The sequence below is a fragment of the Passer montanus genome, unplaced genomic scaffold, assembly GCF_014805655.1.
Source record: "Passer montanus isolate IOZ18808 unplaced genomic scaffold, ASM1480565v1 scaffold13, whole genome shotgun sequence".
In the NCBI taxonomy this organism is placed as follows: domain Eukaryota; kingdom Metazoa; phylum Chordata; class Aves; order Passeriformes; family Passeridae; genus Passer; species Passer montanus.
In genome coordinates, this window is record NW_024359832.1 from 2990260 (window position 1) to 3009912 (window position 19653).

Consider the following 19653-nt stretch of genomic DNA (forward strand, 5'->3'; position numbering starts at 1 on the left):
ATCACCAGCTATGGTTCCACATTGAGAAACCAAGTAAATTTCAATATTATCTCCATTAGTATTTAAACACATGATAGATCAGCTATTCAACTTTAGATATTCCATCAGTCTTAGCTCATGGTAAGATGACATACCCATCATGTCTACTTTTCTTAGCAGATAAATCATCTCCTGCTGCAGGTCTCCTCTTTTTCCTTGGAGGCATCACTTTACTAAAGCAGTCTGATGAACTGCAAGACCGAAGACTTCCTACAGAGGGAATTAAAAACACCAGCACAAAGAAATGAAACTGTTGCAGACCAGTTAAACTGTGTCCACTAATAGGCATATTACAAAGGGAAGGGAAGGAAGTTAGGGGATTTAAAAATAAAAAAATAAATGGTCTCCTTTCAATACCATAATCCTTCTCACTTTTAAATGATATTCTAGGACCGCATTTCCACTAAGGTCAAAAGTACTAAACCAAAATGTACACTAGACTAGCATTACTTCAGTCTAACAGCAGGCAAGAACTGACACTATCCTGAAGAAGTATTTAGGTCCTCAAAAAGTCATTCTTATTTTTAGTCTTTTATTCAAATCACAAGTTCTAAGAGCGGATCATTGCTTTTTGAAATACAGATGTGAGTGAACACCTATCTCTAGAAAACAGAACCCTTTCTTTTCAAGCCACAAGTTTTGTAAGGTCAAAAGTACTATACCAAAATGTACAGTAGCACTAGCATTACTTCAGTCTAACAGCAGGCAAGAACTGACACTATCCTGAAGAAGTATTTAGGTCCTCAAAAAGTCATTCTTATTTTTAGTCTTTTATTCAAATCACAAGTTCTAAGAGCGGATCATTGCTTTTTGAAATACAGATGTGAGTGAACACCTATCTCTAGAAAACAGAACCCTTTCTTTTCAAGCCACAAGTTTTTTGTGATAGAGAGAAAGAGGTAGGAAAGGTTTTGTTTGTTCTTTGGTGAGAGCTCTTTTTCCAGTTTTTTTTGGGAGGTTTTTTGTTTTGTTGGGATGGGAAGAGACATTCAGCAACCATCAGGGAAAAAAAAGTGGCTGGCTGGATTATTTGGACTGAACAGTTCTCAAAAAATTAGGGCCCCCAATCAGGAAATAGCCAATTCAAGACATTGATGCCAATCAGGTGGCAGTCTTTCCATCCCCTTCTCTCAGCTACATACTCCTATGTCTCTGGTAACTCTTCTGTGTGCCAATCCAGCTCACCAAACCTGTAGATAATTAACCAAGGAAAAAAGAATAACTTTCTGTACATTAGCACAAGAAAGAGCACAGGACCAGCCCTTTTGACCACAGCAAGTCATTAAATTGCTTTAGCTGTCTCATGAAAACAGTAGGCTAACACTCCAGGCATAATTTTGTTCTACTTTCATATGCTGAAGACCACACTGATACCTGAGAAAGGTGTGTGTAAGAGCAACTCAAAGAGCTATCACAGCTCTAAGTGCTACACAGAGAATTTGAAAAGAAAGGAAGAGAGAAGTGAGGTATAAAAATCCAGACATAAAGCGATGCCAAAGAAATTTGCAAGAAAACATTAAGAAATCCAGCATTCCTAAGCAATCTTCTCTTTGCTACAACAGCACCCAAGTTTAGCTATGCTCAATTAAGATGCCCACAAAATCTTTTATCTCACATCACAGCACAGAAGCAAGCAATAAAACTTTGACTGCTTTTTGACACCAAGGGAACAGACTGAAATCAGAGGCCCAATTCCCAACAAATACTGACAGCAATCTTTTGCTTACCTATTCTTCGAATCTTTGAAAGGCTCTCTCCTGTTATAGGAGAAACACAAGTAAGGAACCTTAGACCCTCACAGGCTTTGCTACACGTACATTATTTCAAACATGCACGGAAATGCTAACCCATAAGAAAGTACATATTTCTCTAGTATCATCTTCATATTTCTCTAGTCTCATATAAGATGTTCAACCCAATTTTTACACCAAGATGAACTAAACTGGTTTCAACTAAAAAAGCTTTTACACTAAGTATGCCTTCTTTGGTCTTATCTTTATATTAATTTCTATCTATTAAGAAGAAAATTAATCTCTCTAGTTCAAGAAATACTCTCCAATTCAAAAAATTCTTCCTACATATATATATATATATTTTTTAACCCTATAACTCCCTCCTCATTATTGTCCCAGGAGAGTACAGCCATACACTGTCTTTTTGAAAGAGAATTAACAGCATTGACAATTCAAATTACAATTTAAATAATCATCAAAAAACTTTCAAATATTATGCTCTATAAACTATTACCACCAAAAAAAAATCATAATGGCTGTGTCAGAAGAACATACTTCTAGAAGCACTGTCTAGAATGCATTACAAAAGGAAATTAGTGACAATAGCATTTATTTTCTTCTCAACAATATCAGCTATATCTTAAACAGAGACCATAAAAAAATTCAGAGTACACCCAAGGCATTTTGCAAACTAAACTAACTAAGGAATCTGACCTGCTGAATGTCACTTGTTCCATCTGATTATGCCTGCACATTAATCATACTGAAAAACTCTACTCTCATAAAGTTATTGAATCTGTAATACTTTATTTTTCAAATCAAATTTCTGAAGACTTTGCCAGTAAGTATTTCTGAAAGCCTACACAGACTAAAAACACTTAAGATGACAGCAGAACTCAACAGATGGCTAGAAAAAGCCAACAGACTTAAGACACACACTGAACTTAACAAATGAAAATGTGATAGTGAACACCTCTTTCTGGTAAATATGCATTTACTTAAGTACAACCTGTAGCTATTTCATTGCTTTGAGAGCAAATGGATTGGTTTTAAGTGCCTTTCTTTTAAAAAAAGTACAAATCCATTTGTGATGGCTACAGGCATTGGATGCTGGTAAAATGCAAGAAAAAAAACATACATTCCCCTCACTCCCCACAAATCTGTGCAGTTTACTGATCAGTTGATTGTGAAAAGAAATATGCAAGGCCTCTGGGAAAAAAGAAGCAGAGCAAAAGACCAAAAAAAAAAAAAGTAAAATAAGCAGTTATAGAACAGAGAAATCATTTTGTCAGACCTGCAACCCCATACAAACCAAAGAATTTAACTCAAGAATTCCTGCTTGGACTCTTTGCCTCCTTAAATGATAGAATGTTTTTAAGAAGATTGGTGAACTTGTTTTAAAGGCTTAAGCTGATCACAATTCACTACACCCCAATTTCTCCAATGACTCCTATGAAAAACTTGTATCCTTTTTGGTTTGAATGTATCTAGTTGCAGCTCTCAAGGGCACAGAAAAAGGAAGAAAGGAGACAGCTCAGAAATTGGTAGGTGGCTATTAAATGCACATACACACACTGCCCTCACACATTGACAGCACACAGACACCAGGTGGACAAACATATTGTAAATGCTTTCCAAGACTTAACATCTTAATAACTGAGATTTGGAGCAAGTCTTCACTAGACTTTAGCTGTTGAATAATCTCTAAACTACTAAAAAACACAGCATAAGGATTTTAGTTTCAAAGCATTTCTTTTGTTACTTAAATTGGTGTGTTAAATTTGAAGTGCAGTTATAATTTCTCTGTAACAGGAGTATTTATTTCATTTTCATATAAAGCTAAAAATTATCAGTTTGGGTTTTTTTTACTTTGAACTCCTGCAATTTCTCAATTCACAATACAGCTCACTAAATAGCAATATTAACCCTTCCTACACAGAGCTTTCTAATTCTAAATGTAATTTTAGGTCTAGCAGTGCACAACTAATTTCTCTTCCCAAAGGTCTGACCACCTGCAAACAAACATGCAGCTACCTCTGACTACATGCAAATTTGACAGAATTTTACTTACCAAAAGCAGCTTTGCTGATGTGATTATCTTCAAAGTTTCTCACTCCTAGGCCTCAACTCAAGATTGGCAGAACCCTCCTAGTTCTCACTGGTTTTTTGACACTTGAAGGTCGCATTTGCAAGGTAGAGCTCCAAATGCCTACTGAATAGACCACCACCAGCCAAAAGCCTTTTGAGTTTAAATGCTGTTTGCCAAACATCCTATTGAATACTTCCAAATTTGCAGGAGACAAAGCTTTCAAAGGGAAGTATCAATTCAAGAGCTAAAATTCACTCCAGGAAATTTAAAACAATATATAAAATAAAACCCACAAGGGAAGGACAGTCCTAGAATAGCAACAAAACCAGAGAAACAAAAGAAAAAAGCCAATAAAGAAGAAGAACTCTACAAGCTGTGTCCCTACAGAAATTATTTACAGGCATGGAATTTCCACCTTCCCCAGCTAAAGCCTGTGAGGAATGCTGCTCTTCTGATGCTTCAGTAGAAGGATGCTTCAAAGGAAAACTAATTAGAAACTGTGAATGCTGAAGCAATTGGGAAGATATAGCTGATCACTTCATAATGAAACAAAATGACCACAAATGCACTTAACAATCATCAGTTTTCAGACACAAGATGAGAAAGCAAAGATACTCATCAAAACATTAAATAACTTGCAATCCTGTTGCAAAAGGAAAACTCATCTTCTCTTGTCTTGAATTCTACACTACAGAATTGCTCTGGACTCGAGAAGGATTTCATCTCTAATCTAACAAAAGCAAAAAAACAGCAGAGGCAAAAGCAATTTCTCTCTCCCAAAGACTGATGAACAGCAATGAAGCCTTCTTTTTGTTGAAGAGATAACCTCACTGTTTTAAACAAGCCAGGTGACAACAAGAAGCATACTTTTAGACTTTTTAGTCTGATTAAGTAACTCGCAATTTAATTACCAAATCATGGTAAGAGATTAACAAGCTGCTAGATTTGTAGTTATGACATAAAAACAACTTATTTCAAATGTGAGTTTTCCAAGTTAATGCATATACATACTAAAAGAAAAAGAAATTGTTTACAGAATCAGAATGTCTGCTGTTCTTCCACCTACAAACAGGTGAAAAGGCAAAACTCATGACACGTTTGAAGTCTATCTCATTTTTCAGACAGATATGCATACTGAATGATAGCACATGACAGTGCAATCATTGTAGGGGTCTGGAATTTTGAAACAAGATCCATCTTATCTCTCAAATCACTGAAGGAATTTTGAAACTGCCACTTCCCTGTAGTTCTTTGATGTTTTAAGGGCTGGTTTCAGAAAGGAAATCAGACTAATACTTAGAAAAGATACAGTTTGCTTCAAGTAATTCAGATGTCAAGACATTTTTTGTTAGTTTAGAAATAACTGCTTTGAAGTAAATGTGATATGCATTCAACAGTTAATACTCTTATTAATAAATATTAACCAAAAACTAAGAATTTTTTAAATCGCTTTTAGAAATTCCAATCAAATTTAGATACATGTACATTGAGTCATCCCAAAAACAAAGTCCACAACATAATGACAATAACCCAGATAATTATGGCAGAAAATGAACAGCAATCTTTAAGAACAAGGCTTGGGCCAGAAGATTTAGTGTTAAAATAATCTCAGAACTATAAAAAACCTTGACATGGGTTTGGCAACACTCAAACCTTTTGCAACAGTTCTTAGTCTGACTTTGAAATGAGTTCTAGACACAGAATCTCAAATTCACAGAACCTATACAGTTCTATAAATTGTGCAACAAAATTAATAGGTCTTGACAACTTCTTACTGGAAAACAGAAGTTCCACAAGTTTAGGCACATTGAAATCAAAAAATTTTCAAAAGTAACTCCATAGATTTATGTGAGTCTCTCCAAGTAAGATGTTCCGGAAGTGTTAAGTTCCATACAGAACAGAAACAGAAGACCTCACTGTACTACTCATGATGGCCAAAATAGCTCCTTGCATGTGTATTTGTCCTCATATGAGTCAAATCAAACACACATTTCAACTGAACATGCCTGGAACTTATGCAAGCATCTGGGCTTCATCTCTTCCTATAAGGAGACATAAAACAGGGCAGAATCATAAGAAACAGTGGAAATAATATCTGAAGATGAGGAGGGAACCTGGCATTATCAACCTCTACTTTTGGCTCTCATTTCATAATTGTTTCTGGTTTGAAAGGTTCTTTACAACTATTGCAAAAAAAATTGCACTCTTTAGAGGGATTTTGTGCCTCAACTCATTGAACAGGCACACTCACACTTTTGAAACAGTGTAATTCAAACAACAGCGTGCAGGCAACAGGATACTGGCTTCGATGAACAGTTTTACACTGACACTGATGGTAACATGCTCAAGCACCTGCCAATGGAGGTAATGAGAGCACCAAGGCTAATTTCTTATACTTTACAACAGAAGTGCTAGGCAAGAGGTAAGACAAATTGCAAATACCTCAGGTACATCAGCGCTTATTGATGGGGACTACCTCAATGCTTCACAACAGGTCTTGGTGATCAAGAGTAAACAAAGATTATAGAAGACATTTTCATTCATGAAATCAGTATGTAGCCCTTCAGTTTAGAGCAACTGGGTCATATAGGAGAAAATTCCAAGTCTCCATCACAAGATGGGAGAAGACATCAGTTCTAAAATATGGACATTAAAATCTCTAGCTGTCTTCAACTATTGGTCACAACCTCTTTTTCAGAGGCTTTTCATTTACATAATGAGCTAATTTCAGTATCAAATCACTTACCACACTGAAGGAAAGTATTTCTGAGACTCCTTTTGTGGCTAGGGTAAGAGTTCAAGCATGAAACAAAGTCACCTGCTTGCTGTACAGAGGAGGGTGCATAATCCCTAAATGAGCTCTGTCCAATCCCAAGCAATGCAGTCCTATGCATCTCTTCTCATTGCTCTAGGCTAAGAGTGTGCTAGATTTTTAAGAGTGTGCCAGAAATCTCCAGGAGTAGTTGACAGCTCTCTCCACTTTTCTAAATGCTCAAGGTAACATCAGCAAATATAGCCATCACCTCAGGACAGTGGAAAAGCTTTGAGTCAGATGGTAGGACAAACATGGTCAGTTTTAAAGAATAGTTCTGCTGAGTGAGTGATCAGGGCTTGAAGGCAGTGCAAAAGGAGGTCAGAACTCTTGCAAAACATCAAATCACAAAGCTCAAATGCTGACAAATCAAGAATGACAGGAAGCTGGTACCAGGCACATGAGAAGAAGGCTTAAAAAAATGGTAACACTTTATGGAACAAAACACAGATATTAACTCAAAAATAGATAGTACTCAAGACATTGACTGAAAATCTGCACAAGAACCAGAAAAAACCTGCATCAGAACTAGTCAAGGAAAAAGCAGGTTGTTTGGAGTACAGCATTTAAACTTGGTCACAGGCATCACAACAGCCAAAAGAGGCCTTGCTTCTGTTCTGTTCTCGCTAATGCTCTTTCAAGACCCAAAACACTGTATGAATATGGATATTTTGTGGCCCAACAAGCTGAGTCCCAGGAGTGAGAGAAATTTTTCATTAAGTCTTCTAAACTAAGACAGTAAAACTGCTGAAACCTGTTCAAGTCCTTCATAATTCGATAAATTAAAAGCACAAACACCTATTTTGAAAAAGACTAAGAAACCCAGGCACTTGTTTCCTGAAACTCCTTTAGCCTTCTAAAACATCCTTTTCAGTTATGTTAGAGACACTTGTTTAATAAAGTGTGTTTAAATTGTTTCAATCTGTTTTTACTCCATTCCTATTAAATACCTGTCTGGTGATCGTCTTGACCAACGTCCTCTGTCAGATTCTGCAAGAAACAGGAATGACACAGTTAAACAAGATTCTTCTGTACTATTTTTAAATTTTACTTGATATTGGTATTCATCCTAATTACTTAAGGATCATCTACATAAGACTGTAGTCTCTGTGTTTTCAGCTCATATTTATCTAAAAAGTTATGCTTGCAAATTTATCTAAAAAGTTCAAGTAAATTGAATTTGATAAATATTTTTGAGGGTTTTTCAATCAAAAACATACCAAATTATTTCAAGAGTGGAAATACCCATCAGGTGGGGAACTGGCATTATTTTACTGAATAATTCCACCAAAAAATGCGGCATTAGAAAGACTGAATTTACCATTTAGCACAGAAATGTCTTTGCTTAAGGATAAAAATACATATGTGTTCTAAAGGAAACTGATTAAAAACCAACTGAAATCTTGGAAACAAGTTTACCCCCTTCTTCAGGCAGGGTCTTTTCCGCTAAATTTGCAGTGTACACACAGAAGCCATATCACCATTTCCAGCTATGGTTGCAATAAAACAAATGTAAATACACAGCAGATAAGCAGGAAGAGCCTTCACAAAAACATTGTTTCACTTTCTGCATGGGTGTAAGAGGACAGCTTGCTCATTCAATATGTTTTCCAGAAGAGCTGCAAGAAACTGGGTAACTGTGATGACTACCATCACTAAATGCATCCAAGAAAGCTTCTTGTATGAGGCAACATCTAAATCCAATGTTCAAACAAAGCTCAAACTCCACTCTGACTCCGGAGTATAATCTTTCACCTTTTACTAATACTGCTTATCTCTTCACCAATTCAAACCAAACAGCCTTCCATACAACAAGGCAGTTATAATTTTTAGAAGTGTAATCACTTAATGATTTCAGTCATGAAATATTCTGGACCAAAACCCTAACTATTCTGCTAAGAGAAAATGGCAAGTCATTACCAGCCTATTGAGGGTGTGGTAAATCTTGTGAATATTTGCCAGTGTTGATAGATGAGAATTCAGTTGAAAATCTAGAGGGGAAGGAAAAAAAAGGGTTTTAAATTTCTGGTTTCCAAATGCAGCAGTCATGATCTTCCTACATTCTGGCCACTTAATAAAATCATCACAGAACTATAAACTAAAAGTAATCTCAACATTTTCAGCACCGACATTTACAACATTTGACTAGAACAACTGAAATCTTCAAAAAGATATCCTATGTATGTATTTTTCTTAAGGCATGGATGACCCTCAGCAGAACAGAAGTATAGCTAACTATAGATGAATGAAAAAAAAGATTTACAACTTTTTTTCCCCCTGATATTGGAAATCTTTATAACTTGATGTTACCCAGTCCTTCTGTTTCATCTATTCCAAAACCAAGTTAAGTGCCACGTAACAGTCTAAAATAATTAATAAAAATCCTGGATCTAAAAAAAAAAATCTGATTTTATTAATACACATGTACTTGCCTTTATACTAATTTTCTTGCAAAAATAAGTGACTAGAATACACTTGCACAGTTGAAACATGGCTTTTTAATAACAAACCAAAGGTTACAATACAGCAGCTGTTAAGAAAAGAACCAAAAAAACTGATAATGAAATATTCTGACACTTCTTGGAAGAAGCCACAGCATAGCTGTTAATTTTACTTCCACACTCCAAATATAAAACACTTGAGTTTGCTTCAGTTACTAAAGAGCGAGAAACTAATTTTTCTCTATTCTTTTGAATTCCCTATTTTTGCAGGAATGTGGCAAGAACAAAACTGGAAAGTAATTTACAAAAGAACAGCTGAGATCCAGCTAGACAGCAGGCAAACAAAAAAGAATCTCAGAAACTGAACACAAACCAGCCGAGAGGGCTTAAAGACAGCCAACTACTACAGAGTATATCCACTTCAACTAAAAATAAATTAGCTACCCCACTAGAACTCATGTGCCAAAACACTCTAGAGAAATGTAGTGTATGATAAGCCAAGTATTCCAAGCAAACTTCTATATGTGAAAAGCTTCTGTATGTGCCCAGCATCACTACCCAGCTAATGCAACAAAGCATTTCTAATATGAGACATTTAATTTGGCTTTGCCCAGCAGCTGATGCAAGTGAGGTCAAAAAATAATTTCCTTATTTCCATCCAGAGCATTTCAAAGGAATGCTCTCAAGATACACTTAAGATGACCCAGATAAACAAGAGTCACCATTAAACATCCGACTGCCAAGTCAGTGAAGCACACTGCTATGAAGTTAACAAGTGGGACTGAAGAAACTGCCTGCTCTAAGTGAACTTGTTACACACATCACTGTGGCATTCTCCTACCACAGTGAATTAAAAAAAATAAAAATCAAAAGATACTTTCAAGAATTATACATTTCCTTCATTGTTAGCCAGAGTATCACTTAATTAATTGCTACCTATTTCTTAGCATGTTGTCCCCATGCACCACAGCAATACAATTGCTCTAAGTCAGAAGCACCAGAGATGGAATTTCCAACTTTAGCTAACCTTATATATACAAAGTCAAAGACAATCCAGATCTTCTTACCAAGCTACAAAAAGAAGCTCTTGAACCTTGAACAGGATGCTAGAGTTTTTCCTGCATTAAGAGCTCAATAAAGTTCCTTTTTTGCTAGTCAAACAATACTAAGCAGAACCATTCTGCAAGAAAAAAATAATCCTGAGTTTCTTAGTCAATCCTCAATTCAATATAAAGCAATGAGAAAAAACAAAAGGAGATGGGGGCAAACAGGGATGAGCACAATAGGGAACATAAAAGCCATTCTGAGGAGGGCAAGATTAAAAGATTAATATTTGATTTGTTAAATGACAGATCAGATTAAACTTTCTGGAATATGAATTTTACAGTTTCCCCTGCTGCTTAGTCTAAAATCTACAAAGAACATGAGCAGTTAGAGAAACCATCTGAAGGTAAGAAAGAAGCTGAGAACACTAAGCAAATATTTATTTATTCTAATCTACCATTAACTTTAGATAGCACTCTTAAAAATGGTTGAAAAAATATTCTAACATAAGGATTATATATATATAGGTATCACCTTTGAAACAAAACATTCCTAGGTACTTCAAAACACATAGTTCATGCCAGTGTGTTTTACATGTCCACTGAAAATAGCTGTACAATTTTAAGCTGCTGCCTCAGAAATAGGTTGCATAATTATGATGGACTTAGCAGGGTTATACAAATATATTTTCCAGTTCTAATACAAGAGATATCACACCATCCACCACTTGAATATGGAGGACCTGAGTCCAAAGTTTATTTCTTTCACAGGGGAAGCTTGCACAGTGTAGGGATATTATCTAAAACTGAAAACAGGTTTCTTTTACAGTTATAAAAGCAAATGCAAGGAGCACCCATTAAATTAGGGAAGTTAAATTACAGTTCAGGTTATTCTCTGTATTGGTCTGTGAGTCAGTGTTTGCTTTATATTTCAAGAACGATACACAAAATATCCTATGCCACCGTGAAAAAGCCTATTTTTGAAAAAAAAAAAAAATTGGTTTTTTTTAAGAAACAAAATCCAAAAAATAACACCTCCCATGCTCAAATGACACTGTCTGGGAAATTAGCAAAAACAGCACTGATCAACAGTGGTCAAGATGGCAAGCAATTGGACAGCTGGTTGAACTGTATTGCTCATGAAGACACTCTCTCCTCTCCACCTCCCAAACTTTCCACACATACTCATGCAGCCTCCAAAGTTGTGCTGCTGATCCCCTTGCACACATTGAAAACTCATCCACAGAATAAACAAACCCTGCCATCCCAGTGCTCTGAATCAGACCACCAAGGAGCTGCAACCAGCTGAGTTAGAGGAAGAAACAGGAAAGTTGTTCTTTAGTGGGAGCACAACAGTGTCTCGTGGCAGCAGCAATGTGCTGCATTAATCCCCTGTCCCTCCCAGCGCCACCGCCAGAGGAGCGATGCATCACACGAAGCTGCACACTCCACAGCTGGTCCCATGAGCTTGACACAAGCAATGCCATCACATGTGAAGCTATTTTTCAACTGAAGACAACAGTTTCAAAACACATGAATTGGTCTGAGGTTTTGGTTTTTTTCCCTACAGAAACTGCATCCAGGTCTGTGGTCCTCAGCACAGGAAAGACACGGATCTGTTGGAGCAAGGTCACAAAGGACAACTGGAGGAACACCTCTCCTATGAAGAAAGGCTGAGAGCTAGGGTTGCTCTGTGGGGAGAACAGAAGACTCCAGGGAGATCTCACAGCACTTTAAATGCACTTATGGTACTTTAAGGGGACGTTCAAGAAAGCTGGAGAGGGACTTTCCAAAAGAGCACACAGTGACAGAACAAGGAGGAATGGCTTCAAACTGAGAGTAGGTTTAGATCAGATATTAGTAAGAAGTTTTTTGCTGTGAGGGTGGTGAGACCTTAGCACAGGCTGTCAAAAGAAGCTGTGGATGCCCCAACCCTGAAGTGTGAGGCTGGATGGGCTCAAAGCAACCTGGTCTTGGTAGAAGGTCCTGGTGCCCATGGCAGGGGGATTGGAACTCTTATCTTTCAGGTCCCTTCCAATTCAAGCCATTCTAAGATTCTGACATACCACACAGTTTACTGACCTCGAATCAGAAGAAGAAAATCTGCTTGCTTTGTAAATAGTGAAAGATGAAATGTGGAAAGTTTCCTATGACTTTAAGGAGTGTATGTCAAACATTCATATGTATTTTGTTAATTAAATTATTTTTCATGCAAAAGGTAGCGGATCTTCAGTGAGGTCTGAAGTAATGAAAATTCCAAATGTTACTAAATACTTTGCAGTAATTCAGAATGTAATGGCTAAAAAAAAAAATCTGAGTAAAATAATTACAAATCCAGAACCTAGAAAGGAAAGAAATGACAGAGCCAACCCAGTTTCATGGAATTTAAATGTTGTCTGCAGTATGTGATTAATACAATGTTAAGGGTTAAAGGCTGGGTTAGTCAATTAGCCACAATCATATACAATTTAAAATTAAAAAGAAAACAGTTTAAAAATAATTTTTAGAATATTATAGGTTAAGGTTTAAACTACGGACCTGAGAATTACAGAGAGGTAAAAGAAACAAGAGCTAGCCGGGCTTGCTTCCATAACTAACAAACTAGAGAAGAAACATTCTACACCCTCTCATTAATGCACACATGAAATACAATACAGAAAACGAAAAAACTCAATGTATCTTAACTATAAACAAAGTATACAGGTAAACTGGACTCAAATACTTTACTTTCCTGCCTGAAATGAAAAACTTTAAAGGTTAAATCCCAATTTTTTTATTTTTCTTATCAGAAGGAGCAATGTGTTGCCAAACTATTTAAATGAACATCTGAAAACAAAGGAAAAAAAGTACCTGCCTGAACAACCAACCTTTAACTTTGTTCCTGCTGTAGACAAAACACAGCTACAAGGTGCAGTAAAATCTATTAAAAACCTAGTAAAAAATTAACAATAGTAGTAAACAAGATCAGCTGACTCCAAGTTTCCTTTAAAAGCTGCTAATTTTTTAAGCAAATAGAAGATCTATAAAAAATCTCACATTTAACAGTAGATCTAAAAATAGTTATCCCTAATAGATATGTCATATGTATAAAATTTAAATATAGAAATAGCAGTAGTAATAACATAGTAGTAATTATCATTACTGCTAAGACATAGGTGTAAACTCCTTAGAAAAAAATTAACAGAAAACACACATCACACAAACTCATACCTAAAAACCAAAATAGCATGCTTAGGCTTTTAATCAATTTTTTTTCTTTGCTTTCAAGTAACAGAGATTAAAAAAACTCAAAAAAAACTGCAATAATAATTCAAAGTTCTGTTGCCTTACTTAGCTTTAAACAAATTTTACTTACTCAAAAAAGAATCATTTAATCTTCTACAAAATATACCATTTTATGCTCTCTAGTCTACTTACAGAATTATTCTTACAGCAACACAATTTATATTGATGAATGATGAACTGATTAATGAACTTAGAAGTTCAGATCTAAAACCTACACTTGGTGAAAGCCCTCAACACTCATGTTCAGGAAGCAAAATTTTTGTATTCATTTCTAAATACAGAAGGCAAAAGAAAAATGTACATCAGTCTTATCTACACAAAAACTTAATAACACACTTGAAGACTGAGAATCCCAAACTGCAGCACAGAGCAGACAGGAGCTGACTCTGCACTCCTGTCAAAGACAGGATTCAAAACCTCTTTCCAGTGTGTCTGCAGCTGTATCCCTGCAGGCACAGACACCCTATACCAGGGTCACCCTTTCTCCTGGTCCATCATGGGACAAGCCTTGGGTCAAGGGAGACAGAACAGGCTTGAAAAGCAGGGTCTCCCTTGGTTTGGTGTGGTCAAATAAAGGGCATGATTCAGAAAGTAAGGAAAACAGAAGTGAATTCCAGCTTGGAAAGTAAGGACATGCAATTAGATGGGATGACCCAGCCTATCTTGAGGAGCATCAGGACCGAGCCATTAAAGCTGAAGACGTGATACTGCAGAATGTTTCTCCTGCCCACCTGCACCCAGAACCACACCAAGCTCAGAGCTACTGCTGACACCAGCAGTATCCAAAACCCACAGTTGCAAATTTGTGTACATTTTGCAAACACAACAGCCTAAAATGTTCTGCAGCAAAACACAGACTGACTTAAGCTAGTAAATAAAAAACCCTACAGAAAACCCAAACCCAAGCAACAAAATATGGTAGGAGTTACTACATGTACGCTAAAATAATTTCAACATAAACATTCACATTCAACTCTTAACATTTGGTATTACCACTCAGAATGACAACTGCAACAAAATATTTTTAGATCACTGCATGCTACATAGATAGGAAAAAGTATAATTCTTTTTTGCCCCCATAGGAACAAATCTTTATTCTACCTAGGTGTTTTTGGAGTACCCTAATCTGAAGGCTTGTTTATCAAAAGATCTACTGCAGTTTAAAGTTAACTGAGAAATTTAGAGCAATTTAAGCAGTGCAAAATTTATGTAACTTTTACTTCATTTTGAATACATTTCCATTAAACTTAAATTGAACAAATAAGAGCTAGGGTAATTCTCCTATACTAACATATAGGATAAAATACTCTGCACAACTGGCTCATGGTAGGATTTGGGTTTGCTTGAGAGGGAGGTAATTTTGGTTGGGTGTTTTATGCTATATAGCAAAGACAACACTAAGTGGGTTTCTGGTGCAAAACATCTGCTTCTGTTGATGAATAAGAGTTCATCCAGTCTAACACTTATTCCACCATCAGACTAATTCAAACAGGTGTCAGCGTGCTAGTTTTGCATCATTGGCTGCCATGACCTGGGAGCTGTTTGCATTACTTTTAACTTCATGCCAGGTGTCATGGGGCATCCTACAAAGGGCATAAAGCTCATTCAAACTTTGTATCTTGTGCTCTAGCTAATTCAGCAGAAATGCAACCCCATCAAGCGCCCGCTACTAGGGTATCCAGCAGGGTGCACATCTGGTATGTGGCTCAGGGTGGAGCTGCAACAGCCTGGGAACAGCTATGCCAGTCAAAAGCATTACTGCCCAGCTGCTTGTTCTTCCTCCCTGCCAAAACTTACTGACCCCACAGCTCTGCCAGCAGCACAGGCCATGGCCACATTCCCTAACCCACTTCAGGCAAGAAATCAAGCTGGCAGTTCAGACAACTTAAGTAAGTGGCAAGAGCTAACCCAGGTACATCTGACTGAGTGGATTAGAGAGTGCTCCTACAAACCACTCAACCAACAGAGCAAGGGAAGCAGTAATCTACAGCTAATGAGCAGTAATGAGCAGCAGACCCAGTCCCACAGCCACACATCTGCATCAAGGGGGTCACACCAGCCAGTTCCCCAAAAGCCTTGCAGCTCTAACTATATATAAATATATGTAACCATCTATATACACACAATTTTGTATGTACATACATACTGAATGAACTGGTAGTTGTTTCTATCTCTTCATGAGCCAAAAGTAAAAATTCTGTTTAACATCAGACCATGACTCTAAATAAAGCAATTTAATTGGACAGTACAACAAAAATGCTGGCACATATAAATTAAAGGTTCTGCTCCAAGCCCCTGTTAGTAGTCTTACTTCCTCTAGAAGAAATAACCACACTATTAAATGCTCTAATATTTAAACTGGATACAAGAGATGAACACTTTCACAGGATGTACTGTACTTCCTATTGCTGTGCTTTTTGGCAAGCTCAAGACAGACAAATTAAGTGAGTTATCTTCTTCTGCTTGAAGACACAAACAAAACTAGGAACTAATGCTTTGAAAAAGCCCAAAGTCTTTGCTTTCAATACCTGCAAAGAAAGTGTGGGAGGAGGGGAATTAAAGAAAACACAGGATTAATAATTCACTAAGAGCACAAAAAGTACCCAGACAAAAATAAATTTAAATGAAGTGCTGCAATTACACAAATAAGAGCTCACCCTGATACAAGAGAATGAAGAGAAGCAATGAAAAAAACTTTACCTGCCTAATTCAACCTATTACATGGTCTTATACAGAGAAGACTTTTCCAATTATAGCTACAGGAGATACAAGAAACTTTTCAATAGAAAAAAGGAAAGCTTATTTCCTCATATAAAGTGAAAGGTGTGTATTCAGAAAGTAAAACTTAGACTGAGCAAAAACATATTAATGGAGTTTATATCATAAGAACAGATAGGGATCTAAGAAGGATCAAAAAGGTGGCTCAAAATAAACCTTCAATCAAGAGACTACCATAAGCCAGCTTCTGTATGTGAAAAACTATGCTATGAACACTTCTTGCTTCAAGCATTTAGATCAATGAAAAAAACCCATCCAGTATGAGGTTACAGAAAATGAAATTAGCTAATTGAGGAAAACAGATCTATTTAAAATAACACATATAAAAGAAAAACAAAAAAATTGAAGCATAAGATCTGATCACTCCACAGCACATTTTTAATGAAAAGCCAGTAACAGCTGAAGGCTGAGGAACACTCTCTTACTGTTTTCTGAAGACAAATTAAAAATCACTATGTCGCCTAATCATCCTACGTGAGGGAGGCCTGGAATATGTGAAACTGTAACTCACACCTGTATATAATGAGGACCTGCATTTTTTTGACAGGGCACATGACAAAAGACACTGAACAGAAGGTATTTTCTAGAATAATTGTCTTTCTACTTCTAATATGAGGCAATTATTTCTGCTTTAATGGCAGCCCTCACCACCAACACATAATGACCCTGAAATATAAAGGTAAAATAAACCAGAACCACTAAAAAAATTATATAACCTTATGAGTTAGAGCCTTTACCAGGCTGCCCCTGTATGAGATCTCATTCTGAGAGACACAGGAGGATTCAAGAAAATGCAGGCATTATGCAGCATTTCTTTCCACCACTGCTTTCAGGACTTTGTCCAAAAGTCGGACCATCATTCATTAACTCATGATCAAAGCTTCAATTTTCATTATCTCTCCCACAAGCAAGTTCTACAGCAATACAGCATCTCAGGGCTGCCAATCCTCTCGCAGGGAGCACACGCTCCTGGGAGGTTGCACAGGGAGGCTGTGCAGGGCAGCGGTGTGCTCGGCACGGCCGCCAGCTCTCTCCAGCGGACCGTGCCTATCCCTGAACCCGGCCACCCCACGGCCACGCGACGCGTGACCCCCTGCGCCGTGCAACCCGTCCACAGCAGGCGGTCCCCGCAGCTCGGAGGGCACGGCCAGAAGCTCATCGCGGAGACAGAGCCCTCGCCGCGCTCCCCAGTTCAGGAGCCGCGGTGCCCCGCGCTCCCCAGGGCGGGCGGGCACGGCCGGGGGTCCGCGGGGCGGGGGCAGCGCGCCGCGCCGCCGCAGGGCCCGCTGGGAGTTGTAGTCCGCCAGGCCGCCTCCCACCGCCCCCTTGCGTGGGGCCGCCGCCGCAGGGACTCCACCTCCCACCATGCGCCGCGGCTCCAGTCCCCCGCACCAGCAGCCCGGTTCTCCCGCACCGGCCCGGCAGAACCCGCAGAATTCACCCCCGCCCGCCTTCCCTTACACACGCAGCTCCGCAGCCCGCGCTCCCTCGGCAATCCCGGCTCTCTCACAGCCGGCCACGAGGGCCGGCCGCAGCCTCACCCGCTCGCCAGCTGGGTCGGGCAAACTGCGTCACACCCTCCGAGCGCCCCCGGCCCTCTCCGGTGCGGCAGCCCCCGCCCGCTCCCGCCCCCGCCCCCCGGGGAGCGCGCTGAGGCCCGCGGGGCTCCCGCTGTCCCCGCGGGGGCCCCGCCGCCAGGCACGCACACGCCGCCCCGCTCCGCTCCGCGGCGGTCCCGCACCCGCGGGCCCGAACCCTTCCCCGGCACCGGGAGTCCCGGCGGCGCGCTCGGCCAAGCCTCAGGGGTCAGGGGCAAGAGAAGCCGCCCCCAGCCGGGCGGTTCTTTCGGCCGGGCAGCGGGGCGAGCGGCGGGCCCGGCCCCGGCGCTACTCACTGACAGCGGCGGCATCCGAGTGCATTTTCGAGCAGCGCTGCACACGCTGCCGGCCCGGCCCGGCTCCTGCCCTGCTCCCAATCCAGAGCCTGGGCACGGACACCCCCACCCCGCCCACCGCCCGCGCCCATTGGCCCGGGCTGCCGGGGGACGCGACGAGTGCCGTCCTCTTACTGGCTGAGGCTGCTGCCACTCTCCCCCCGCCTGCCCCCACCACCGCCCCGGCCTCCCATTGGGCAGAAGGCCGAGCTGGCCACGCCCCCCTCCGCTCTGACTGGCCTCTGGCGCTGCCAGTTTTTCCCGGCCTTTAAAGCGCGTGCAAAGAGCACCACTTTGTGTCACCCGCGGCGCTGATTGGCTATGGGAACCAAGGGCCGCGCCCATGCTCGGATGCGATTGGCTGAACTGGGAAGAGGGCGTGGCCTGCCGGCTGCCCCGCCCTGCAGGGGCGGGCGCACTGCGGCAGTGCCCGGCTGCTCCGCGATCCGAGCGCGCTGCGGCCAGAGCACGGTGCGGCTGCCGGGAGCGATGTCCTTATTTCTTCCGTCTCCCCCTTCCAACGGGGAAAAACGGCAGGCTGCCAACGGCAGCCGAGCGCACACAAGTGTCAGGTCAATGTTAGAGCGGCGGCAGGTGGGCAGGGCTGGGGCCAGCAGTGCTCCTTGCGGGACGATGGCAGCGGCTCATGCCCTGCCTGGTGTTCCCGACGCTGGAACGGGAGCGCGCGGAGCCGCCCTCCTTTCCCTGCCCTTGCACGCGTTGGTGGAGGCGCCCTGCCGGTGGTTGCTGCTGGGCGGGCGAGCGCAGCACCCCGGCTCCTTGCCGGGGTCAGTGCCGAGCCTGGCACCGCCGGCAGTGAAACACAGGCGGGCAGACTGCTGGAGCGGCGTCTGTGCTCCGCGGAGATTGTAACGACAGAAATGAGGAATGAAGAAAAGCCCCTCCCGCTAAAAGGTTAAGTTAAATGAAAGTCAAGGACTACGAAACTGAAGTAGTGCCAGATCCAAGGTAATTGTCCCTTTGGAGTAATGCACTAACATCCAGTCCTGAATTAACTGATCACAGGCCTGTTTGTGTTTCTTTGGGGTTTTTTGTAAGCTCTGCCTTACTCAGTGAGTCAGAATGTGCAAGTGAAGATTATTTATTTTCCTTGTTTTCCACTGCCTGTTTTACAGCAAAGAGGGTGGAGTCCTCAAGAAAATGAATCCACTTTTCAAAAGTCATGTAATAAAACCCATGTCAGAGCAATGAAAGCTGACATTATTTGAAATTCTTACTTACTCACTAACTCGTTGAAGTGATTTCTATAGAACTTCCTGCATGTGTGTCAGGATATTTTCCTATTTTCATCATCTTTTCTTGAGCTCAGTTGGTTGGTGTTAATAACACTAAGGTTGGAGTTCAGTGCCCATATGCACCATTTCCTTGAGAACTGGACTCTCTGATCCTTTTGAGTCCCTTCCAATTCAGAATATTCTATGATTCTGTGAAACCACTGAAAAAAAAATATATATATATATAAATTATAAAGCAATGCAA

At 40.2% G+C, this 19653-nt stretch overlaps 1 protein-coding gene across 4 annotated transcripts in view; it reads right to left on the reverse strand.

Annotated features, from left to right (window-relative positions):
- DCUN1D4 (defective in cullin neddylation 1 domain containing 4) overlaps positions 1–18232 on the reverse strand; it is a 41978-nt gene extending 23746 nt beyond the window's left edge. For 2 of the 4 annotated variants that reach the window (XM_039698858.1, XM_039698857.1), the window contains exons 1-5: positions 18115–18232; positions 8594–8664; positions 7624–7663; positions 1767–1796; positions 135–249 (exon numbers count right to left, since the gene is read on the reverse strand). In XM_039698858.1, the coding sequence (XP_039554792.1) occupies positions 135–249; positions 1767–1796; positions 7624–7663; positions 8594–8664; positions 18115–18139 (281 nt within the window). In that variant the 5' untranslated portion in view covers positions 18140–18232. The remainder of the gene's footprint in view (positions 1–134; positions 250–1766; positions 1797–7623; positions 7664–8593; positions 8665–18114) is intronic. The other 2 variants (XM_039698861.1, XM_039698859.1) reach the window with 1 other exon arrangement.
- Positions 18233–19653: the final 1421 nt, after the last annotated feature.